The sequence below is a fragment of the Microchirus variegatus genome (genome assembly GCF_963457635.1).
Source record: "Microchirus variegatus genome assembly, chromosome: 17".
NCBI lineage: Eukaryota > Metazoa > Chordata > Actinopteri > Pleuronectiformes > Soleidae > Microchirus > Microchirus variegatus.
Window position 1 is genome coordinate 633,888 of NC_139818.1, and position 26,126 is coordinate 660,013.

General features: G+C 43.8%; 1 protein-coding gene across 1 annotated transcript in view; it reads left to right on the forward strand.

Annotated features, from left to right (window-relative positions):
- The window catches only part of kiaa0825 (KIAA0825 ortholog), a gene marked incomplete at its 3' end in the record, with an annotated part of 103,208 nt that overhangs the window by 35,096 nt on the left and 41,986 nt on the right, over positions 1 to 26,126 (forward strand). The window contains exons 16-21 of the mRNA XM_083904222.1: positions 676 to 909; positions 994 to 1,298; positions 1,618 to 1,724; positions 4,048 to 4,192; positions 7,335 to 7,481; positions 8,733 to 8,827. Coding sequence (XP_083760348.1) covers positions 676 to 909; positions 994 to 1,298; positions 1,618 to 1,724; positions 4,048 to 4,192; positions 7,335 to 7,481; positions 8,733 to 8,827 — 1,033 coding nt within the window. The remainder of the gene's footprint in view (positions 1 to 675; positions 910 to 993; positions 1,299 to 1,617; positions 1,725 to 4,047; positions 4,193 to 7,334; positions 7,482 to 8,732; positions 8,828 to 26,126) is intronic.

Consider the following 26,126-nt stretch of genomic DNA (forward strand, 5'->3'; position numbering starts at 1 on the left):
TTTGACTCTTTCTGACCGACTTACACTCGTGTTTCATCAAACTGCAGCAGCTTCAAATCAACACAGTGATGTGAAGTCTGAAAACAGAGAGCTGTGTCATGTTCTGCTGAAGGGTCTAAGGTGAAAGGTCACAGGTGACTCCAGAGAGAATACTCTTCTACTGTATATTATATACACCAGATCACCTGATATACTTTATATAATCAGTCATTTTAGACCACCATGTTTTTACAATAGACCATCTTCAGAGTTTTGATGCTAACTGAAGGCTCCAGAAGTTCTCCAAAACAAACGGCAGTGAAGGGATGTTCAGCTGCAACATGAAACTTCACATTTATGGTATTTTTATAGTAATAAAACAGAATTATAATAAAAATGCTATTAAACGTTCTTACCTGTAGCAACGAGAGCCCTGTTTTTGCTGCATCTATATTTCTGAAATAATTAAAAACAGGGTGTTTTTAACTGCAGGCGACACACACACATATGCTTATTAAATTCAACAGAATGAGATTATACCTTTAAATAGACTTGACAGACTCAAATATGCATCCTATAATAGCAGCACACTCACTGCCCAAGGCCTAGCTTTAGAACCCTGTGCATGTTCACAGCTGGATGAGTGAGTGTGCTGTGAAGCCTTAAGGTCAGAGGTCATCTTTACCTGCTCCTCAGACACAACACGGACGACACCTGTGGTCATCGGCTGTGTTCGGACAATCGTCACCAAATCTACCCGCGGCCTCCTGACACATCTGGTCTCCATGGTGATGGGATGGCCGTCCACAGAAGAGCTGAGTGGAGCCTTGGTCAAGCAGAATCTACCAGAGAGTGTCCTGAGAAAAATACCCAAGGAGTGGAAGTACAACACGGCACAGGAGTCGTGTGGAAAAGAGTCTGCCTCTGAGAGTACGCACAGACAGGTGTCACCTTTTCATAAACTCAAGCACTCTTCTCCAAATCTAACAGAAACACTTTTCCTTCTCCTTTCAGCGGTCGTATCTCTGCTTGTCCAAGCCGTGTCTTTCATTTTCACCAACCTGCCCTTGGCTGTAGCGTCTGTGCCTCTTCCCGTTCGCTTCCTGTTCCAAGAGGCAGAGAAGAACCTCTCGCAGCATTCCCTGCAGCTTCGGTCGCTCGGCCTTTTGCTCTGGGCTTTGCTCGGCTGCCTAATCCAGAGTTTGGAGGAAGCAGATGCACTGGAACAGATCAGCGGGTTGACACTGGACCGAGGGGCAAAGGACGGACTGTCTCTGCTGGCTGAGTGTCTGCAGGCTGCTGTGGGCGCTCAACACAAAGTAAGGACAAAGGATTAAGACTCTCACTGTTTTTAGCCCCAGAATGAGTGATGTCTCCTCAGGAGGAGAAAATAACCAAACTAAGGTGAAATGAAAACATTTTTGAAAGTTTTCCTGATGAATCAAGAAAGATCACACTCACAGCCTGACTATGGATTATAAGATGATAAAAAACAAACTAAACAATAACAATTAAATCACATTTATGGTTAAAATATGATGTTGTGTTTTCTTTTAAGCTTCAAATGATAAATATAAATCACTGCTAAACACTGACATTAATGGAGTCGATTTGATTGACGTCTCTTGTGTCCGTCAGAACGTCCCTAAAGCCACGGTGCTCAAAGTGCTGCAGACTCTGGAGGAAAAAAGACCCAAATGGACGAACATGCAGCTGCAGAAAGCTCGCAGGCTCTGCTCAGACAGGTGAGAGGTCAGAGGTCAACCACAGGCACTCAGCCAGAGGTCAGAGGTCAACCACAGGGACTATTGATGTAGTTTCTATTAATGTCTTCATTCATTCGTGGAAGTGCTGTAAATGTGTGTTTTCCATCATTACTCACAGTTAGTATTGATTCATCTCATGCACCAAAAATAAGCATTTCTTTATTCAGACTCTCTCTGCTTTTTATAAAATGAATTTGAAGATGTAAAGGATTGATAGTGTGACGAAGGAGGAGGTTCAAGCTGATCAAAGTGACCGGCGCTGCATTCAAATGTACTTGATATTCAGTATTGATACTGAAACAATGAGAAAGCATCAGAGTTGTGATGAATGATCAGGCTGATTTTTCCACTGAAAGCTCTGTGAGTAGGATTAATGAACGTCAGATGTGTTTGTTGTGCTAAATGATGGACACACTGTCTGAGTGAGTGGACTGACTGTGGCCTGCAGTGATGGGAAAACAGCTTTCACTTTGGCTGATCTCTGACCTTTGGCTCTGCATTTTGTTGCTCATTCCCAGAAATTGCATCTCTGGTCGTTTACTTCATCATAACAAAGTCAGGATGCATCCATCCTCATGAAAAGGTGATTCAGTGCCATAACACAACATGTGCAATTAAAAAGAAGAAGAAGAACTCTGAGTGGATTATGGCCGCTTCTAGGAAATGCTGTTTGTTTCAGTAACAGGAAAAAGCACATGACGGGGGGGGCTGTAAAACAGGAGGAGGAGGAGGAGGAGGAAGAGGAGGAGGAGGAAGAGGAGGGCTGAGTGCAAAAGTGAAAGAACAGTGATTATGTATCACCTGTCGCAGGCGTTCAGCAGCATCATTACTATTCATTAAAGTAACCTTCACAGGGATGTGACGCCTGGCTTGTAAACAATCACAATACACTGTCACTGAGGGAGAAGTGGACCCAACAAGTCCAAAGAGAACACACACACACACACACACACACACACACACACACTGCACTGCTTCCACATCTGGCCTTTAACCTTCATCAGACCAGACGTTTGTCCCCATGAGGACTACAGTAGTCAGTCTTTATCCCGTTAATGATCCTAAAGAGTGAACAAAACAAGGACCCTGCATTGACTTGTGTTCATTTTGGACTTTCTTACTAAACCCTTAACCATCATCACCTCATGCTAATGTCTGACCATAACATTTAAATATAACAAACTCACTTTACACAAAACTCTCAGAAACTCTCAGAAAGTTCTACAACAGTTGGACCAGGTTTTAGTCTCATGAGGACGATCTGAAAAAGTCAAAGTCAGTGTTTGAACGTGAACATGTCCTAAAGAGGCAACACACACACACACACACACATAAAACACACACAAATAACCCGTTACAAAGAGCACTTGCCCCTCGTGAGCCCTCCCATCTCACTTTCCCTCTCTCAACTGTAACCCCCCCCACACACACACACACACACACACACACACACACCACCCACCTTGTCTTTGCAAAGTAATTTGTAGAGGAGAAGATTATTGTTCTCCATCATGGTGACCCTGGCTGGGCTGACGGGATGCATACACAGATGAAGATGAATGCAGTTATTCCTTGGCGGAGGTCTGCCTCTTTCAGGGCACATTGGCCCTAATGACATGATTGATAGGCTGTCCCAAATCCAGAGGGGCCCTCATTAATCACCCCGCTGACTGAATCCAATCATCTGCTTCACCTGCACAGTGATGGACAGGAAAGGATACAGTGCAGGTGCTGACACGGATGCACAGCCACCGTCGCCGACAACAGCGGCGCCCGAGCACGCCACGCCGCGGAATGAGGGGATGTACGTACGCCGGCGAGACGCCACTCCTCTTCCTTTGCCACTCTCAATGTCAAGCAGCCAATGGCGCTGTGACAGGCAACAGCATTTCTGCCACCGTATAATTACAAAAGGGAAGAGAGCGAGAGCGAGAACAATGACAGGAAGTGAAGGAGAAGGTTTGATGGACGCTGGTGTGATATCCAGGGCAGAGGAACGATGCTGAGGACTCTACATGTATGAGGACCTTGACACACAATTACACACACACACACACACACTTACCGACACATACACAAATCATTTTGAGTGCAGCAGCATCCTTCGGCCAACACCCCCGCCCCCCCCCCCGTATGTCATGAATAGTTTAGACCGTTTTGTGTCTTAACTGTGTTCACCTTGATTCCTTTAATGCTCTTTTCCATGTTTACATTTATGTTTAAAAAGAATATGCAGAATAAATCACTTCCTTTCTCTGGGCCTCACTCTGTCTCCTTCTCCAAACTCTCTTTCTCTTTTTAGCGTCTTTGAGCGAGATGGGGAGAGCGGAGTCGCTGCGGATGAACTGACTGAGCAGAAAATAGGCCTGATGCTGCTGGAGCTCTGCCATAAAGCAGGTGGCAGTGACTACCTGAGGCAGATCTATCACATCATCCAAGGCAATGAGGTAGGGAAGCACTCCCTCTCCCCAGCAATTAGGTGGCTGCTGGCCTGAGGCCGCAGGCTGTTCACCAGGGAGAGACAGAGGGTGAGGGGTGTGTGTGGGGGTGTGTGTGTGTGTGTGTGTTCGCTCCGATCTTCTGTTTCTCAGGAGACCTCAACAGTGCAAACCTACTGTGATTTCCGATGTTTTAAACTCACCACTCAGGTTAAACAGAATGAAACACATACTTTCTGACAGTAATATAATAAAATGTCAGAGTAAAGTCAAACTTTTCTTAAAAGATCCAGAGTTTAAGAAGTATTTGTCTCATCTTACCACATATCTTTACACATGCAGGTATAAACCTCAGTCTCACGCTCTAACCCTGCGTACTCCATCTCATATTACATTCGTTCTTCTTTGATTACACAGTAAGTTTCAGCTTGAAAACATGAAAATCATTCTCTGACTGCTTTGTCTGTTGATGACATGATGGACAGAATCAGGATTTTGAGTGACAGCTCAGGTTTTTACTGTGGTGACCCCTAAAGGATGGAAGAGGAAGAAGTGACATGACCACACATGATGGACGTGAAATACAGTCAGAGCCTGATTCTGGGTGATATATAAGTCAATAAACCACACACTAGACCTTTAAATGAGCAGTTTGTGAAAATGGTCTTAAAGTTATAATGGACTTTTGGGAAGTTTGTATAAAACACTCTTTTTTTTATCTTATAAAAAATCAAAGTGAAACATCTTCTGTGGACGTGTCTTACATTTTCTACTTTAAAACTTTAAAGGTCACATAGAGTGGTCCTGTTGCACATATATGTGAGTTATGGAGGTCTACTTACATATATTAACTTGTTTTTATGGTCAAAATCCTCCTAGTTGATGTAAACGAGCCGATTGAAATCTGTCCTTTTCGAAGCGCTTGTCAGTCGAGCTATTTTTAGCCATAAATCTCGCCCGAGAAGACAGAGTGTGTTGTGATTGGCCAGCCAGCGTAGAGCCTTCCCACCTGTGTTGTGATTGGCCAGGTATCTGGAAGTGATGTAATCTATCACGTCAGCTCTCAGAAGCACAGCTCCCTCTCTGGAGCGGTGGATGCATTGCTACTCATTATCAAAACATTGTTTTAACAGTGTTTAAAAATAGCTTCGTCACGACTCCCCGCCACAGTCCCTTTATGACTTTAAACCGGAGTCAGACCCAGAGTCAGAAGACACTGTTGCTCGTGAAACACCTCCACAACGGACGTTATTCTTCTTCTGTGGTTCAATGTACGTAACCGGATGTGCCCGGACTAGTGCCCGGAGCAGGACGATCGGTTGTTCAGGAGAACCACTGTTTACGTAACTATTACGGGATTTTCAGTGATCTCGTTGAGCCCCAAGATTACAATAAAACACAACGTTCTCAGCAATGGCTGAACTGTCAGACTTCATAAACAAGGTAATGACGCAGATACACACCAAAAAAAAACAGCTATAATAGGAACTTCCGGTCTAGTTCCGCTTTAAAGTCCTGACTGAGGCTTGTGTTTGACAACAGTACCTTTACTGGGTGGTCAGGTTGTGGGCGGTGCCCAACGTCGTACCTGTGTTACAACAATGAAGCACGACACTGAACGTGACAACAGTGGAGGACGACATTAAACGTGACACCAGTGGAGGACGACATTAAACGTGACACCAGTGGAGGACGAAATTAAACGTGACACCAGTGGAGGACGACATTAAACGTGACACCAGTGGAGGACGACATTAAACGTGACAACAGTGGAGGACGACATTAAACGTGACACCAGTGGAGGACGACATTAAACGTGACACCAGTGGAGGACGACATTAAACGTGACACCAGTGGAGGAGGACATTAAACGTGACACCAGTGAAGGACAACATTAAACGTGACACCAGTGGAGGACGACATTAAACGTGACACCAGTGGAGGACGACATTAAACGTGACACCAGTGGAGGACGACATTAAACGTGACACATCCAGCAGCTCTGTTTGTCTGAAAAAGACGTGAAACTTTCCAGGAGAACAGACTGTGGAGTTTTGACTCGATCACATGAGAGTGAGGTTTTATTGACTGACTGTAACATTTTACTCTGCTACCAGTGAATGGAATGACTGCGTCAAAAGCTTCAAAAGTAGTTTGACTACTGAGCGACTGTGACGCGGTGAAGTTTTAGGTGCTTTTGTCTGTTGAAGTTTGTCCACTTTAAGGAAGGAAAAAGTTTGATTTCACTCTCATACACAGTTCATTCTAAAGTTACAGTAAAAGTGTCTGAAACAGGTCGGTGGTGTTCGGTCCTCCTGTAGCCTGTTAGGTCACAGCGTGGAATAACACAATTATTAGCACCACATACTGTACATTATGCTGCTGTTGATGGAATCCACAAACAACTCTAAGAATGTGAATTGGTTATGGGATGGCAGAGCAGACTCTGACTTCTCCAGTTCCTGTATCTCCATCCACCCCAAGGTCGAGAGGCAAGAACACACAGGTCAGGGGGGGGGGGGGGAGGTGGTTCTGAGGCCATGTCAAGCTGACGGATGAGAATGATGTGGATTCACACCAGGACGTCCATGTACACACTGAGACAAACTGTACACACACACACACACACACACACACACACTTATTATTTCACTGATGATACTCGTGAGGCAACAGCATGAAGTTACTACAGCAAATGTTGCTAAAAGCCAAATTAGAAAGTATCTTCAAACATGTTTCTCTTGACGAGCTCTACTGTTGTTTAGAATCAGAACAGCTTGATTTTACTGCTGTTAATTAACCTCTGCCCAAACTAGAGTTTACAAGCTCTATGTGAATGATATTATAATAATAATCATAAAGAGAACAGAAAAAAATCTCAGCATAAATAAAGGATTGTTTCTCTCGCCTGAAGAAATATTGCATTTTAAAGTAAATATCACCTTTAAAAATCTGGTAGGAGCTTAAAAACTCAAGGAAGTCATTTAACAACATGTGGACATGAGCTGTGATCTGAAGTGAAGCAGAGTAAAATCACACAGGTTTTAGTAAAGAGATGCAGAGGCTTCTGTATAGTTTGGCACAGTTTGGCACAGTTTGGCACAGCTTCATTCTCTCTGTCTTTGTGTCTACCTTTGACCTTTGATCTCAGGAAATGTTGCTGTTGAAGCTGAGCGGCGGCACAGACTCGACCAATGATCCTCGGGACCTGGTGAACTTTGACCTCTGCTCTGAGAATCCTGTCAAATTCAACCCTCTTCACCAGTTTGACCACGTGGGCAAGAAAAAGATGGATCAGGTTTGTTGTCAAATGTGTGCCATCTTTATTTGTAAAATGATGTTTAGACTCGTTCTTAGAGTTTCTTCAGTTGATGTTAACTTTCTCCAAAGGTGAGAGTCTTAAAGTTGAAGGTGAGAAGGTGTTGAAAGTCTCTGGTGAACTGAAAACTGTGGCTCTCTCTGAAGTTTGCCGGCTCTTTTCTGGAGCTCAGTTTCCCGTATTCTCCATAGGTCGCTGTCTTCTTCCTGTGCAGGAGTAAAGGAAAGAGCAGAGTAAAGGTGAAAAGATGAGAGGAGTTCTCTTTCACATGAAAAGTGATTAATGTTAAAGGGAAAGTCTCTCTTCTGTGAGACTTTTACCTCACACTCATCCCCACGAGTTTCACCACCGTGTTTTAACCTAATTGTTAGATTATATTTTCTCTCTTAAAGAGGACACATCTTCTCACAGATGAGATTATTTTTATTCTATTGTCTTGTCTTGTATTAATTGATATCAGAGAAAATGATCAATAAAGGTCAGTATTTCTCTGTTTCTACACAGTTTATTTATACATTTGTGCTGCAGTTGTTTTGCAGTAACAGACACATTTGAATCCTGAGGCTCGGCCTGTTTTTGAGCTGATCACAGGGCTGCATAGCTTTGCATAGAAACATCCTATTAAGAGAATGATTAAAATGCCTTCTCCGCTTCAGGTGCCTGTGTTGTTTGTCAAATAAAATGGAGGGAGGATGAGGAGGAGGAGGAGGAGGAGGAGGGAGAAAAGTTCCGTCCATCAATCACAGATGAGGAAAGAGCAGAGAGACGATGGATGGAGGAAAGAAGTGGAGTTCTTTTACTTTAGTCAATAAACCTCAGCCTGCAGTTGAGAGTGACATTTTGACAATCAAAGCAATCAGATTTTGACTTGCTTTTCCAATATGGTGCGAGTTCATCTGTGTGTTTGTCTAAGTACAGAAGAGAGAGAGGGACGAGGGGAGGGGCTTGTTTGAGTGAACTGAGCTTTCACAAGAGTAACGACTCCCTCCCAAAATTGATTTATCTTCCTATAAATGATGGCTACATCCCCCCAAATGGATTTATAAATTAATTGCTGTCTTATTGGAATAAAAACCTTCTTGTGCGGACATGATTGATGGCCCAGTGTCAGTGGCCTGCACTGGGGACCCCCCTCCTTCTTTGTTAGTGGGTCCCAGCTGGAGCAGTAATGCACTGATGCTATTAACCCTGATTAATAACTAACAATGTGCTATCCTCATACATCAACAGAGTGCCGTGGTGGACCAGCCGTGGGACTGGACGAGGCTGCTGTCGGCCAATCAGGGCGTGAGTCCGCTCACCTTCAAAACTCTGCTCGCCAACAGGTAAGACGGGGTTTCCTGTGTTAGTGTTCATCGTCATCATCATCATCATCATCATCGTCCTCACAGGTGTTTCTGTCTCACTCCTGCACAGAGGAGGCTAATAATCATCAGAACATTTATTTATTTAGCACATTTAAGGCAAATAAAATACAATTCATCATCATAAAAATAATAATTATCATCATTTTATTTTTAACATTATAATCAGGGACTAAAATGATAAAAGATTCAAGTATTCTTTATTGTCATTATGCACACAAAAAAAACACAATACTCTAAATAAACTGTACAGTGAATGTATATGAAAGACGTCTCAGCAGTGATGTCACTGGATATGGAGAAGAAAAATAAAAAGTCAGCAGAGCAAATACAAGATTAAAGATTAACGTAAAAACAGATCGGAGAAAAGGTAAGTCTGTAAAAATGGCTTCTAAAAAAGTGATTGAAAATAATTCAGTTTATCTCGTCAGAACATGGAGACGAGATCACAATTTAAAGTTTTGAAACATAGTTCAACTTCATGAAAAGCTCTGTGTTTAGCTGTCATTTGTGTCTTTACACACACAAAGATGGGTTTTATTTCCATCTCTGAATCCTTTCAACATCAGCTGGAGTCAGTGGGGGATTGTGTAGGGATTGTGTATGATTGTGTAGGGATTGTGTAGGGATTGTGTATGATTAGGTAGGGATTGTGTAGAGATTGTGTAGCCTTGCTGCTCTTCATCACTGTGTTCAATAGAAAAAGATGATGTTAGATATCAGATTACAGGTTAGTGAATCACGGCGCTCCTGTCTTTGTAAATGTGACTGATTGTGGTGGATTTGAGGTTTTCCTCCTGTCTGAGTTCTTTAGTGTTCTTGAGACAGATATAGGAATAGCTGTGGATGTGCATGAGAAAAACAAGAGAGTATCTACTGCTCAGATCTCAGTGTCAGCTGATTGAAGAGTTTTTCACCCAAGTCCACCTCTCTCGTCCCATCCTCCATCTCCTCCTCTCCTCCTCTCCTCCTCTCCTCCTCCTCCTCCTCCTCCTCTCCTCCTCCTCTCCTCCTCTCCTGTTCTGCTCTGCAACGAGCATAAATATTTATGCAGGTATGTGACACATATTAGATGGCAATACTTCAGGCTGTTCCCTGTTCTCCATTCACAGCTGTCACGCTGCCAGCTATCAGGGAGCCATGGGGCTACTGCACCTTGTCTCCACGCCTACGCCCAATCCATTCTAAATCACCGTCATTGTAACACACACACGCACGCACACACACACACACACATATGCAAACACACACCTTTATAACAAAGGGCAAGCTCTGCATCTGCCAAGGACACAGGTCTAATAAGGGTGAAGTACGCAGCGCTGTGCTGTGACGAGCTTTGTCGCCGTCATGCCTCTACCCCATCTTCACACACACACACACACACACACACACACACACACACACACACACACACACACACACACACACACACACACACACTCCTGCCCTGTATATGGTGCTGCGTTGCATGTTAAAACAGATACTGTCATTGCTTGACTGAGCCAAATTAGTGTTGGGGCGTTCATGAATACAAACTGAACGGAGAGTGGAGTCAGAGAGAGAGAGAGTGAGAGAGAGAGAGGGTGAAGAGAGAGAGAGAGAGAGGGGGTGAAGAGAGATTGGACTCACAGTTTGAGACTGTGATTGACATGGAGAGAGAGAGAGAGAGAGCATCACTACTGACAAAGCACCAAAAAGTGTGAGGAAAGAAGGTAGTGTGAGGGGTGTTGGGGGGGGGGGGGGGGGGTGGAGGGGTAAAGGTTATATAATTCATTCTAATCTCAGAGAATCAGACTTTGTGAGATTCTGTCATTTGCCTCATTAGCTGGTCTTTGTCGGGACAGAGGAGCAGATTTCACGGAGGATTTGCAGAAGGTCTTGAGACGCTCACACGGAGCAGGAAGTGAGTTCACGGCTGCGTCGTGTAAGCTGTCAGGAGTTCTCCTCAGATCCATCTGCGACTCAAACATATCTGTGGAGCTGGAGAAGGCTGCAGAAGGCCATTGACGGGCTAAGCTCACTGATGTTGAATCCTCTGATCCATTTGTTAGTGCAGATAAGGATAATGCTGTAGACTTGAAGAGCCCTCGGCGCTTTTCACAGAGGCTCCACAACAAATGCCTGGTGTTGCTGCCTGGTGTTGCTGGGCAAAGCACAGGTTATACACTTACACACAGACTCACACAGACAGCATGAGTCATAACTGCACTGAAAGACCTGTAATCCTGACCTTGTGTTGATCTGTAGTTTCTAACTCTAAGTTTTAGTCTCCTTGAATGACTTCCCTTCATGTGTGTGTGAGTTAGCAGCGTCTCATTGGCCTCCTATATATTGTTAGAGTGTCAGGACGTTACTGTGCACAGGGTTTATATCACATTGTAATGGAGCGAGGCTATGAGTTAAGGGCGCTGGGCTTTTACACCCGGGCTGTTAAATCACTGCTCAGATGACTTCATTAGCAGAGCAGGACACATGCTGTGACACATAAACACACACACACACACACACACACACACACACACACACACACACACACACACACACACACACACACACACACACACACACACACACACACACACACACACACACACACTTTCACCCTGCTACCTTGACAGTGTAACATCACAGTCCAGACAGGAGGGAGAGTGGATTTATACAGGTGTGTGTGTGTGTGTGTGTGTGTGTGTGTGTGTGTGTGTCCTTCTGTGTCACCTGTCACTTCACTTCCCTCAGTGTGATGGCTCATCCATCATGTGCAGATTGAGCTTTTCAGCAGAAACCAGACTGATTAATACTCCCCAGGACCCCCAGGGTTGACTGGCTGACTCGTCGGCTGACTCGTTGGCTGCCTGACTGGCTGACCTGGCTTCTTGGCAGTCTCTTTGTTAGGATAGATAGATGGAAGACGTGTGGAACTTTTTTTTTATCCCTAGTTTGCAGAGAAAATGGAAGACTGGTTTGTGGGAAGTCGTAATCAACGCCTCGTCTACGTTCATCCAGTAAAGCAGGCCATGAAACGACAGGTGTGGCACAGAGGGCTGCAGCTCTAAGAACCTGAACCAAATCACCAGAATTCAAAAAGTTCAGATTCCTGTGGGTGATGTCACAGGTGTTTGCCATTTGAGCGAGAGATAAATGAACACTTTAGCGTTTATAAAATATTCTGCGTCAAAGGAAAGAAAAAGTATGAAGAGTGGACAGGTCTGAAAAGGACTGGAGAATATTTCTGATGTGTATTTACTCTCTTATTCTAACAGGAGTCTCATTAGCTCAAAGTAAATCTCCTTTTACAGAAACCACAGTCAATGACATGGAATGTCCAGGTTAAATATGTTCTTGACATTTCTCTCTGAATGATTTGCACACTGAGGTTTTGTGTTATTTCCATGATGTACAGGAGTTAAATGTGTCTCCACAGACTCACTCTCTGACTTTGATGTGCTGCCCATTGTCGCTCAATGAGAACCAACTGATACCAACGTTTTCTCTTCATCTGGTGATCTATGAATGACACTCTACTATGTCCTTGGACGCCCTCTTTACAACCTTCTTTACACTTGTCAGTCTTTCACAACATCGTTCTGCACACAAAAAAACACAGAAAGTAACACAAAGTCTTTGGGATTAATCAGAGCGATGTTGGACCATGGTTTTCTTCTCTGACGCCTTCTTGAACTGTCGTCATTTTTCTTTTCCATCCAACAGAAGCAACACAAATCTGTGGTTGAAAGAAGAAGTGTGAAGTCACATCTGAACTGCCATGTGCCAAGGTGACTTTTTCAGACTTTTTCTGGGAGTGTGGTGTCAGTGAAGGTCCTGTGACCCTGGTGATAGGGTCAGTGTGGAATGAGAGATGAAGTTTCATGTGTCACAGGGCGCCTTTTCCACTCCATCATAAAGCTCTAATCTCAACCAAGGACATTCATCCTGACATCTACACCAGCGCTCCACTGCTCCACGTCCCTGTGTGGAACATTTCACTGCTAGCAGCATAGGTTTGCTAGCTTAAAATGGTAAGCTACTCTTTAAATACTGAACACTTAAGCATTTCCTTTGCATTCTCGTATTGTTGCTGTTACCCCTCAGGTCCATAACAATAGCAGTTTGTGGAAAAATGCCAGTCTGTGGCATTCTTTTGCTTGAGCGGCTCCTTAAATTGCGGCAATAGACACTTGTGCTTTCAGGAAGTGGGCAATCGCCATCTGTTCCTGGGCGCTGCCATATGGCGGGTCTTTTTCTCAGGGAATAAAATAAAAACAAATATGTCAGAATGTTCGTCTTCCTCCACGGACTCTGATCAACCTGGGGAGAAGCTGGATCTCAGTGTGTCTGGATTAATGGTCTTACTTTACGCCTCAGGGAACGAGGGAGTGTGTGCTGGTGTGTTTGTGTCTGGCTGCGTGTGCACGTGTGAGGGTGTGCACATGTTAATTCACAGTTATGTACCTGGATGTGTTTCTAGAATCATTTATCTGACTTAAAGGGTGATGTTGTCGTAGCATTTTGAGCAGCTGGTAGCTGTAGTCTTGGAAGCATTAAACAACGCGGGAGGAAAGAGCTTCAAGGTTAGCCAGAGTGACATTTCAGGGCTGCTGCCGCTGCCAAAATAGCTATAGAAGAAACACTCTTGAACCATCATCAGGCTCTCCATCTTGCGAGGCCAGAAATTCAAAAGACTTGTCACTTTTGAAAATCAGGAGAGTGTGATGTGTCATTGAGGAAGGGCTTCTTTCTTCTGCCGTCCATCTCCTTGTGTGTCCTCTCTGCTGACTGACAGCTGGGACCAGGGTTTGTGTTGCTGAAGACAGAAAACATCTTTTGTGGGCTTGGTTTTACACGCCGGGTTTTGTCTTTGCTGCTCTGGACAGCACTGACAGCACTGACACACTGAGGTTTTCATTAGCCAAAAGCAGGTGGTGGAGGGACTCTGTTTCCATGCTTGCCTGCATGTATCTGCACTCTGATAACTTCTATACAGCTATATGCAAAACATGTACACTGTGTACATGTGTCTTGACTGTGTGTGTGTACATGTTCACGCTTATATTTCTATGTGTGTGTGTGTGTGTGTGTGTGTGATATTTGGAGGTTTGCTCCAAAGGCGAATAAATCAGTGATGCCTGGGAAAAGGCCGTGGCCCCTCCTCAAACTGCACAGACAAGCTGAGAGGCTCATTAATCAAACGGCCAGTCACAGATGTGATGGCTTCCACACAAACCGCCAGCAGACTGTGAAAGTCACATCCAACAGAGTCAACTGTCAGCCAGGCCGGTCGGCCACACTTTTCCTCCCCTCCCCTTCTCTTTCCTCTCTGTTGTATTTATCTCTCAGTCTCCCTTTACCTCCTCTCACCTCCAGCGTGATGCCTCAGTGTGATACATCTGAAATATTTGTCTTGTTCCTCTAAAAACGATCTGAAGGGTCGAAGCAAATCCATCTTCTCAGAGAGTGGTCATGGTCAAACCATTGTACAGACAAGAGGCATCAGTCATCGCTGCACACTGCTGCGACACAGAAGACTCCATTTTGTTCTCCCACTGTAGTTGATGAACGTGTTTGTCATTAAAACTAAAAGTGTAAATGAATTGCTAAATGTTGCGTAAACGTTGCGTAAACGTTGCGTAAACGTTGCGTAAACCTTGCGTACTGTCGCCACAGTGCTTTGGTTCATGGTTGCACGCCTCCTTCATGGAAATGCAGTCATGTGAAAATTACTTTTCCGTTCTCCTTCTGGTTATAATATTACACATCATCACCATTTCTCTCCTGCAATCTCAAATCCCAATGGGTTTAAAATTGGTTACAATTGTGAACAATGGTTAGAATAATATCAGTGTTCACTGACAGCACTGTTAGTGCACAGTGCTTCTGCCACAGCGTCTCAACAGGATTATCTGCTTATCCCCCGTGGATTGTGAACTTCCCGCATCTGACCTCAATATATTTTCTTTTCTAAAATTGTCATTTTGGATGATTTCATAACATAAATAGCTACATCTGCGATTGTTCCAACTTCCAACCTTGAGTGAATAAATAGTTGGAGAGACTCCGCAACACCAGAGCTAAAGGAAAATAGCATTTAATCTATGGTAAAGCCCCTAAGGATGGTAGAAATGCTGTATGGAACAGGGACAAGACAAAGCCACTGTTCCTGATTAAAAATGGCAACTCCCAAGGCTCTGCAGATACACTGGGGTATTTGCTGCTACAAATATAAAGACAGTGCTCCACAGGGCAACAGAAAGCTATGCTTTTGTCTTAAGTATAATGCTGTTGGAAGGAAGGAATTTCTCTTGTTCTGATGCCAGGATTTGGATGATGACTTCAGTCGGAGCCTCTCGCATCAGCTCCACCACATCTTCAAAGATCTTTTTTTTTAGCTACATGAACCTTGTGAGCAGCTATTTAACCCAGGTTTTTCTAAATATGTGTGTGATTTAATACACAAGTTCAGCAAATGTTTCTCATAAATGCATCTTATAACACAAAGGAATGGTTTCTATTAATGTAGAGCAACCTGTCCATCATTTTACTTTGAGTTAAAGTGTAGCAGATCATGACGGGACGTGATTATTAGACCGTTTGAAAATCAGTATTTTCAAATTATTTACGAATCATGTTTCTAAAAATATTGTTTGTATTATTTGTATTTAAATAATCATAGACACAGGCTGCTCAAATATACATGTGATATAAAAATGAATGAATTCCTCTGAATAACAGGGATGTACCACTTCCACCATGGCAAAAACAAAACAGATTTTTGTCACTGGTTCACCTGAGTTCCTGGATATTTAAAGCAATTTGTGCTTAAAAATTCTCTGGGTATTTATTTTTGTGAGCTTGATCAGCAAAAGAATTCCATATTTTAGCCCTGGAACCAGTTTTATAAACCAGTTTAGTTGGACTGTCTGGGACTCAGATCAAGACATAGCCCATTGTTTGACGTGGTTGCCATATTTCCTGCTGATTTACTCAGTTGACTTTTTAGCGGAGTGCTGCAGTCCATTGTCAAGAGCCAGACTGTGACCGTCTGTTCATTTTTCTATTATCCTGCTTTCTTCTTACTATTCTGTTCCATGTGCCGTCATTATTCAGATCCTCTGGAGGTTATGCTTTGGTTATTTGAAGGAGAACTTCATGTTGAAAAGCAGCAATCACATTAGTTGACTTTGTCAATGGTGCAGTCACGCAGATTAACATGTATGTAAAAACAGTTGTGGAATATGATCCATTTTGATTGAACATATAAACATTATATACAATAGTACTTCCCTTCAAATGCATTATGTGGGTGTTTGAGAACTTTTATTTTGTAAGATTTACTAACATGTTTAGATGTTTTGTTAAAGTCTGTTTTCAGGAAGACATTTGTTTATATTTATGTATTTATTCAAACATGGTCACGCTGGACGGACGAGGCATCAGCTAAATTCTTATGACGTGTGTGAGAGACGGTGAGGGTTTGTTATTTGGTGCTACATCATGAGGTTATATATCCTGTCGCCAAACTCATTAGCCCGTCGGCGCTGCCCGAGCTGTCCCAGCCAATCGCTGCGCTGTGCTCAGCTCTGCCATTTGCATGTGGTCCAGGAAGAGATAATTAGAGGGATCTCTGCCTGTCACTGTTAATCTGGGATTTAGTGAAGGGCTGTGACGCCGACATGCTGATGGACTGACACGCATGTTTACACACACACACACACAGTGCAGCACTGTATACTCACACCAGCATTCAATGTACACACGTAAACAAACGAGTTAATACCTGAACACACATACCAGCAGAGAAAAAAAAAACACATTTCACCAACTCTATAAACTCTGTCTTCTTGACCTCTGACTTCATCTCCAGAACTTCTCTGTGTACTACAGTGATCCTCCATTGCTATGTTCCTGATCACATGTTGGTATGTTCCTGATCACATTGATCACATGTTGACTCAGGGCTGTTTACCTCAGTCTTACTCTGCTGTTGACACAGGTTTTAGGTCCATGTTCAGATAGACTGAACTTGGCTCTTCCAAAACAGACAGAATGCTCAGTAAGCCTTTTGAACAAGCCCAGCTGTCAGCCCTATATACTTTCACACGCGTGTGTTTCCATGCACACACTTGCCAGCAAACATGTACATGTTGCGTGCGTGCTGGCACGCCACCAGCCACACACACACACACACATGCTGTAAATGCACAAAGTCACTCTGTCACACGTGGCTGATTGGCAGGCCTCCCGTTTTCCCCCATCATTCCAAATGATTTGTCCAATCAATCTCACTCGCAGAGTCGCTAAAGCGTGGACTAATATTAAGAGTAGAACATGCAACAATTAAAACATCCTTCAGGTAATTACAGAGCTGGTTTAGCAACAAAATACTGCATGTTTTCAGTCTGTTTGAGCATTTTAAACTCAAAACACTGTACAGTGAAAGAGAATCCTCACATGATCAGAGACACCGTCAATAACACGCTGTAAAAAGATTATGAATGTAAGAGAGAGAGTTGAAATGTCCATCATCTCTGTCCTCCACTTCCTCCCTGCTGTATATTTCAAACCATCTCCACTGCAGACCCTTGTTTTTCTTCTTCTCTGCTCCAGACATTTTTGAGAGGTGTAGTGAGGCTTTTTTAGGTTTGCTAACATTCTGTATTTTCAACCCAAAGCTGCAGCTCACTGTGCTCAAGCAATTCTTCTGGCAACGTGTGTGTTTAAGTGCTGCAAGATGCATTATTGGATATTTGGCAGTGGGTGGAGCAAGAGACCAAAATGTAGAGAGAATTCAGCAACGGCCCATAAATGAAGGTGTAAATGACAAATATTCTGTCTGCACCGTTGTTAACAGTGAATATTTCCTTAATCTCTGATGTCATTTTTTGCCTTTATACGATAAAGTGCTCTTTTAAACACCCGTCACAGAGACAGTGTTTTGTCCTGTTGTAAAAAGCTAAATGGACGTCCTGGTCACTGCAGAGCTTGTTTTTCCAGCCCAATGACAGCTCTGTTTTGTGCACGGTGAACTGTTTAATGGTGCATGTTGAGAGAGGCTGAGCACCATCGCTGACCCCATCCGTCCTGCTCTGTGACCCTGTGTCACCACTGATGGCACATAATAGTTGACACTTGACTTTAGGGGCTTTTAAGAGCCAAGAGTTTCCAAAGGCCTGGATTCAAATTCTAATGTGGTCATCTTTGTACTTTAAGCCTCTGCCTTTTGTCCGGCCATGATCTTTGCACTCGTTTCCTCCTTCTCCTTTTGCTTTTCTTCACCATTTTGTCTCTCTCTCTATTTTCTCTTGTCTCCCGCGCACAAATACTCACATGCCTAACACTTTAGACCTTCTCAGACACACTTTGGCTGAATTGAAATAGCCCGTCCCGCCCTCCTGCCCCTGTGCCATTACAGGTAAGAACAGGGCTGCACTTGTCTTGACGCCTCTCTTGAAAAATCTATAGACAGACGGAGCCAACACTTCAACCAGAATCAACCCTTTCCTCTCAACCTTTCCTCGCAACCTTTCCTCTCCTCTTGTGTTGGCATACAGTGTGTGAGTCAGGAAATAAAGCATAAAAGCAGATTTACATGTTTGACTTTAAACATCATGAAGAGCAGTGTAATATTGTCTACAGTGACTTGCCGTAGATGAGTGTAAGCTGCAGTGTTTTTTATGGTTTACCAGCATTAGCTAATAGGGCATTATGCCTGAGACTGGTGTAATAAAGCCTGTGCAGTAAATGCTTTGGCATGTCAAACTGAATTCCTGTCTTGCATCATATCGTTGTCGCCCAGTGTTTACATTCTGTTGTATCACGACTGTCTCCTCCAGACCTTGGCTTTTCTCTTCAGTGAAACACTATCTTTACTGTGATTAAACACAAGCGCAGACACATGTGGTTAAAAAAATGGAAGCATTGTCAAGTAGATCTTTGCTTTAAGGACGAGGCAGAAGCGTATTCTTAACAAATGCAGTGTATTAATGAGGCACAGTCATGAGACTCCACACACAGGCCTGCACAGCCTCAGGTATCTGATCTGGCTCCTGCATCAGCTTCACCTGGTCCAACACATACTCAGAAAAGTGATGTTATACTGAAAATGACTCAGTTCCTAACTTAGCTTTTACTTTGGAGTTTTGACAGGAAGTGAAAGGTGTGTGCTTTCTTTGCTTAATGGAGAAATATTTTTCACACTTTTCCCTCCGTTTTGGTGAGGATGATTCTCCTGTAGACTCTGTAGACTCTGTAGATGTCTGTTGCTCATGGTTTACACTTAACTCTACACTTTTACATTTGAAAATGTGAATGTGAATCAAGCAAAAGATGTGTTTTCATCATTTTCTCGACCAAGAAAGACAGTTATGTTTTGGGCTGTTTTTAAGCATAAACCAAGAAGTGAAAGACATATTTGGGTGAACATTTCTGGGGATGTTGTCCATGACCAAAGATCCCAAAAAGAAATGAGCTGATGTGCACAAGCAAACTCCTGATGTGGAATTGGACACATGTCGGTTTTTTAAAAGTGGACATTCACAGATGTCACCTGCAAACAGGAAGTTAACCAACCTTCTTCATTCAGCAGCAGTATATTAGTGCTGTCCACCACTGCTCTACTGTACAGGGTCAATGTTGTGTATCTGGGGCAGATCAGATGCTAAGTGTGTGCTAACGCTCTCCTTTACCTTTGACTCTCTTTCCCACCTTTGCAGCTTTTTGCGATGTTTCTTTCAACCCCTCATTTTCTTACCTGTTCTTCTGGCTTCCTTACTTCTTCTCAAATAATCCATCGTGGGTCATGTTTTCTGGAGTCTTTGATCACTGAGTAGTCTGAGTAGTCACTGACTACAAGGCCTTCACCTCCCAGTGGTTGTTGGAAAAAAGGGGGCTCACTTATCTGTCGTCTATGATGTTGATGGTTGAAAGCATTTGCTGATGTTTGAAAGTGTGTGTGTGTGTGTGTGTGTGTGTGTGTGTGTGTGTGTGTGTGTCCACTCAGACATGATGAAAGACTTTGTTAGAGCACCACGTTGTGATCATGTTGCAGCTCCACTGCAGCATCTGATGGTTGATAAGCAAAGTATTCAACAGCAAAAAAGGTGCATACTGTTTTTGCATTTTTCAAAAAGAGTTCATTTCTTCTAGAAGCTGAATAATTTCATCCATATCTATTTGTTCAGGTATTGCATGGAAAACTTCCTTCATTGTGCCATGGGTTTGTCCTCAGGCCACAAACAGTGGCTTAAAGAGAGGGAAAAGCTCTTTTTTGCCTCAGTCTCTGCAGCTCATGTGTGTAAACGGTGGTTTGGTGTCTGAGAGCTTCACAGATCCATCCAACTGCACCATTCTCCCCCTTTGTAAGATGCAGGCGATGGCCTTGATGTGACAGCTTGCGATGTTAGCCCAAGTTGTTTTTGACAGAAGACAGAAGAAAAGTGGAGAGGAAGGAGGGGAAGGAGGAAAAAAGACATAAAAGCAAAGCATTGAAATGTTTCTTCTGAGGTGAATCCCCTTCACAGAAATCAATTCTTTATCTTTTTATATTTTGAGGAGAAAAAACCCTCTTTGTTTTCTTTTGTATCGCTGCTTTGTTGTGGCTGTTAAGAACAATCTATTTGATTGAATTTGCCTTTGGAGACATTTAGTGATCTTGATGGATTCTTTGGATGCAGGGCCTTGCTTTGCTTGATGGAAGCATCTTTTTGAGATGTTTTTCTCCCCCCGTGACATTATGGAAACAGGTCTACCCTTTACAGCAGGCTGAACAGTGAGTGGTATCATTTGACATATTGTACTGCTTCATGCCAGTCTATCAGAATGCCAATGACAATCATAGGAAAGGACATTTAGATTAGTGTCGAGGCTCCCTGTCCTGTCTCTTCCTATCTGGTCTCCTATCACTCCATCCCTTTGTAATCTGTCTGCTCTTCATCTGGAGTTTGACTTGTAATGATGAAGAGCTGGTCGGGGTGTGTGTGTGCGTGTGCGTGTGTGTGTGTGCGTGTGTGTGTGTGTGTGTGCGTGTGTGTGCGTGTGTGTGTGTGTGTGTGTGTGCGTGTGTGTGTGTGTGTGTGTGTGTGTGTGTGTGTGTGTGTGTGTGTGCGTGTGTGTGCGTGTGTGTGTGTGTTGTGTCCAGTATCTGTGGCCTCTCTGACTCTGACCCTTGTGTAGAACATAGTAATCAGTCACCTGTGCAGACCCTCCTGTCTAAGTCTTCTCCCTCCAGCTCTATAAGAGCTCTTCTTATCACCGTGATGGACCTTCTCTCTGCCCCTCACTGTTCTCAAGGTTAGCGTTTTGGATTCTGTTATCCTTCATACTGGTATCTACAATCTATCTGCCGTTCTCTGCTCTTATTACTCAGTCTCAGGAAGGACTGTGGATGTTGGAGAGTTTCCTCTCCGTCCAGCTCTTCCTCTCAAGGTGAGCCTCTCTCCCAGTGCTCTCCATTTAGCCTTCCACCAGCTCTCTATCCACTACTTACACTCGTCTGACAAAGGAGTGGAAGTTTAAAGGTGGCTCACCTCCCTCCTTACTCTCATCCTCACTTTGTCTCAAGGTGAATCCCATTCTCTCTCTCTTCTTCATCTCCTAACCCCACCCCCTCCTACACACACACACACACACTCACACACACACACACACACACACACACACACACACACACACACACACACACACACACACACACACGCACTTCCTATCCTGAAGAAAAGTTGGACCATACTCAAGTCTCTCCCTCTCTCTCTATCTTGTCTTGCCGCCTCCTTCTCGAGGGCATCTGAAGGCTCTGTACACTGATGCCCACATGTCTGCTGGAGAGGTCAGAGCTGCAGTCGTCTTTCTGCCAACAGCAAAGTAGAAGTTTCAAGGAGATGTGTTCTCTGTTCTGTATTTACTCTGTTTGAGTGCAATGAACTGAGCGTTGCTGAAAACCTGCCAGAGCAAACACACACGGATCAAAATAAACCCTCCTTTTACTTTGGACTCTACACTGATAAACGTTGATGTGGGTCATCTTTATCCAGAAGGACAGTGATTGGACTGTCAGCTCCGTCATAGTCGAGATGGAAATATGTTTGTGTGGGTAAGACTTTTAACCCTGAAAGATTGAGACATGGGTCTAAGTTTACTCCTGATGCTCAAACCTGGATAAATGGACAGAGTTGCTTCAGGAAGGATGTTGTGAAAGATAAACACAATGATGTCTGGTGTGATTTAGGTGCAGCTGTACATATAATATAATATAATATATGTATCATATACAATAACTTGAATAACCATGAGGGTTTGTACTGTTACAGGAAACTCTTCTAATCCTTTAAGTTAAGTCATTAACTCACCTGGAAATCAGCCTTATTTGTGTTGCCTTATATTCTGTGATAGTAATACATGAATGGGTACCAGAAGACTTTCTCTGTATATACATATACATATATACATATACATATACATATACATATACATATACATATACATATACATATACATATACATATAAATATACATATACATATACAAATACAAATACATATACATACATGTAGGGTGCGTGCAGATAGAAATTGTGATCCAGCCCCCAGTTTTTCATTTATCCTTCATATATTCCATAATTCTCTGACCTGGTTTGAAGGTTTGAAGGTTTGAAGGTGCTGGTGGATCAAGGCTGTCCAGAAGTCATCAGCTAAGATCTCCTCCTGCCTCCAAGTGCAGTTTACTTGCTCTGTGGATCGTTGAGCAGTGTATTTTTAGTCTTAGTGAATCTAAGTTTGAAGAGCATCATTTGACTTGCAGTGGCTTCACATTCAGTAGCGTGAGCTGACTCTGGAGGTGGCTGAGTCCATGCAGAGGGAGGCCAGTGTGGGCTGATATCTCTGTGTCTGTGTATCTGATATCTCTGTCATCTCAGACCTGACACCAGCGATCACAGTCACTTCCCCTCAGGCTTTTCCTTCTTCTATCTAACACAACATAACCTGTGTGTTACAGCAGGTGTTTCTGTTTGTTCATATCTTAACAACGCCTCTCTGCCTTCTCTCTCTTCAGCGCAGTAATGGTGCACTGTGGGAATATGCACTTTATGCAAAAGGAGTTAGTGTTGGGAGTTATTTTGCTGTTATTTCAGTACAGGATACTGTGTGTGTGTGTGTGTGTGTGTGTGTGCATGTGGGTGTGTGTCAGAGAGCATTTACAAAGGGATCAGCCCTGGGGGTGTCCATGCATCGCCGCAGAAGAGGGTGGAGGCGATAGTTCAGAGCAGATGTAGCAAACAGCCGAGCAGCTTGAAAAGCCCTCGCCACACTTGGCTCTGCACAGTTCACTGCTTCTTCATTTATTTATTTATTTCTCTGGGTTTGGGGGCAAATGTATGTTCAGTGGCGTTGGATATCAGTGACAGGAAGGATCAAAGAGCGACACCACAAATGAAGCTGTCAGAGTGGCCCGACAGCTGCGTCCCCAGGCGAACATCCCTCGCTCGCACATTTTGTTATGATGGCAGTGAAACCTCACAGCAAGAAGCAAAAAAAAAGAAAAAGAAAAGCATCATCTCCCCAACCAGAGAGAGAAAAAGGAACAAAACGAGTGCCGCTCGCTGTATCATCGCCGTCCATGATGGAATGAATTATGAATGTGTGGAGGGGATTAGGAAACAATGGTTGAAGTCACTGGGATCCTCGCCTAGTTTCCTCACCCTCAGCCTGGCAACTAATTAGCACTTTCAACACCAGTGTATGATCTCATTAATGTGATTTCTGCTTATGTAACGTGCACACACACACACACACACGTTTACATGCAAACGTGATTGCACTATTATAACATAAAGTGTATTGTTTATTGTGCTGCTAATGCAGTTAAAGTGATGTGGAGGTTTGTGTTTAAAACAGGCTTCTTGTAATGATCTGAGCGATGTGATATTGTGTGATGAATGTCATCAGTCATGGTGTCATCGTCAGTCATTGGTCCACAGACCACAGAGACCGTCTCACTGGAGGTAGAACAGTGTTTTTGTATTTTAAGAAGCAGGAATCACATTTTTTCACTTAATTGCACAATCTATGTGTAGAGAAGATACAATTCACATCAGCTAATTAGTATCCACACACTGAGATACAGAGAGGGAGAGGGGGAGGAGGCAGGGAGAGGGTAAGGGTAGATAATTAGACAGAATTAAGCCATCTCTTTTAATCTAGGCCCTGAAAGAGAGAGAGATGGGGGTTGTAGGTTGGGGGGTTTCTAACTCTCTGTCTGGCTCAGGGTGTGAATGTGTGGGAAAAGAGGGGCCTGGTGCCGTCGCCTCGGCACAACGGATCAGCTTGTGTTTCTGAGGCTCTCGAAGTGTCCCATTGTCATGATGTCACTGCGACTCAAGAAGGCTGACCTCTGACCCCCATGGATTCATGGCAGTCCACCGCCGCAGCACCCCCACCACGCCGAAAGGGCCAGATTGCCACTAGGCGCCCACTAGGGGGTACTCAATCCTTTTGCAGTGGAATTTTGAGGTGCTTGCCGCTTTACGGTGTGTGATTCATAGAATATGTGCCAATGGAAGTGTCCGTCTACATCCCTCTGATGATGATGGGGGGGTCCCCCCCCCCCTCCTGTTTCCCTCAGTCGAGCCGTCGTCATCTCAACAACAGCTCTTTTTTCCTCTGCCTCTCACATGAGCTCTGTCTCTATCTCGGGGTCCATGAATATAGCGAACGCCGCCAGATGTCGCAAATACATCATGTGAGGAGAGAGAAGAGGGATGTGGTGATGGAAGGAAGTCAAGGCACGTACGAGTGGGGGATGTGTGTGTGTGTGTGTGTGTCACTGTACACCAGAATTCATCTGTGCACGTTTATGCTTGTGTCTGTGTTCCTGTGTGTGTGTGTGTGGGGGGGGGTCACAGCAGGTCAGCATATTGTCCCTCAGATCTTTGATATTTTATGTATAAGAGCAGCAGCGAGAGCAGGAGGACGAGCACGTTCTGACAGAGACTCTGCCACAATCTGCCTCCTCAGCAATGTACAGTCACATCAACAATGGAGGGAGCTGACTTCTGTCCACAGAGGAGGGGGGGGGGCTGAGAGTGTGTGTGTGTGTGTGTGTGTGTGGGTGGGGGGGTTGAGAGTGTGTGTGTGGGGGGGGGGGGGGCAGAAGTACAGCTTGACAGCACTATTGCAATAAAAACCTCTGTCATTATGTTCAGTGCTGTGTTTACATATGCATATGTTTGTGTCCTGTATGCAGCCACATCATAAACACATGAAAGCACCACCGCACTCATTCATCCACATGGAACCTGTGTGTGTGTGTGTGTGTGTGTGTGTGTGTGTGTGTGTGTGTGTGTTACAACTTAGTGCATGACTGTTGTTGTACACGAACACCACAGTGTGTGTTGAATGTGAACACTATAGGAAGTGGTATATATTTAAAATGTAAAAAAAAATTGTCTCAGCTTTAACAAGCTTTTTCATGGTTTAGATCACAGAGTCAGGACCAGGGTTAAGGTTTTAGTGTAGTGATGGTTAATGGGTTAGAGTCATGATGTGTCCTCATGAAGATACTCTCTCTGTGTCTCATTGTCTCTGTGTCTCAGTGTCTCATTGTCTCAGTGTCTCAGTGTCTCAGTGTCTCATTGTCTCAGTGTCTCAGTGTCTCTGTGTCTCTGTGTCTCAGTGTCTCTGTGTCTCTGTGTCTCAGTGTCTCAGTGTCTCTGTGTCTCAGTGTCTCATTGTCTCAGTGTCTTGTCCAGTTCGCCTGTTGTTCCCTGGTAAACCAATGACTTATTGATGACTCAGTCTTAACTGTGAGTTTGACAGTTGCTGTAACCTTTTAGCGCGGCACATTTATTATTAAGGCCGATGCTTTGGCCGTGTTTAGATTCAGAGCTTATGGGATTCTTTAGGCCGTTATCACAGACTCACTTTACTTGGCCTTGAATTTGGCTGAAATGCAGTGATGTATTTTCTTGTAAACATTTGTCAGTGTAGATGCTGATGCTTTAACATGTGGCTCATGCAGAGACATGTGAGGCACGTGGAGCTGCTTTGTGTCTGCACTGAGGATTTACACTGTTTGAAGTGGCAATCGAAAACAAGACGGCGTCGGCCTGACCTGCGTTTTCAAGTATAACCAACACTAAGAAACCTAAATGTCTTTCTTTTCTTCTCTTTTTCCCCCATGGTCCTTTTTGATTTCCCAATTTCCTCCACTGAATGGAATCGAGGGTCAGGAACAAAATAATGACTAACATTGGAGAGAGAAATAATCAGGTTTC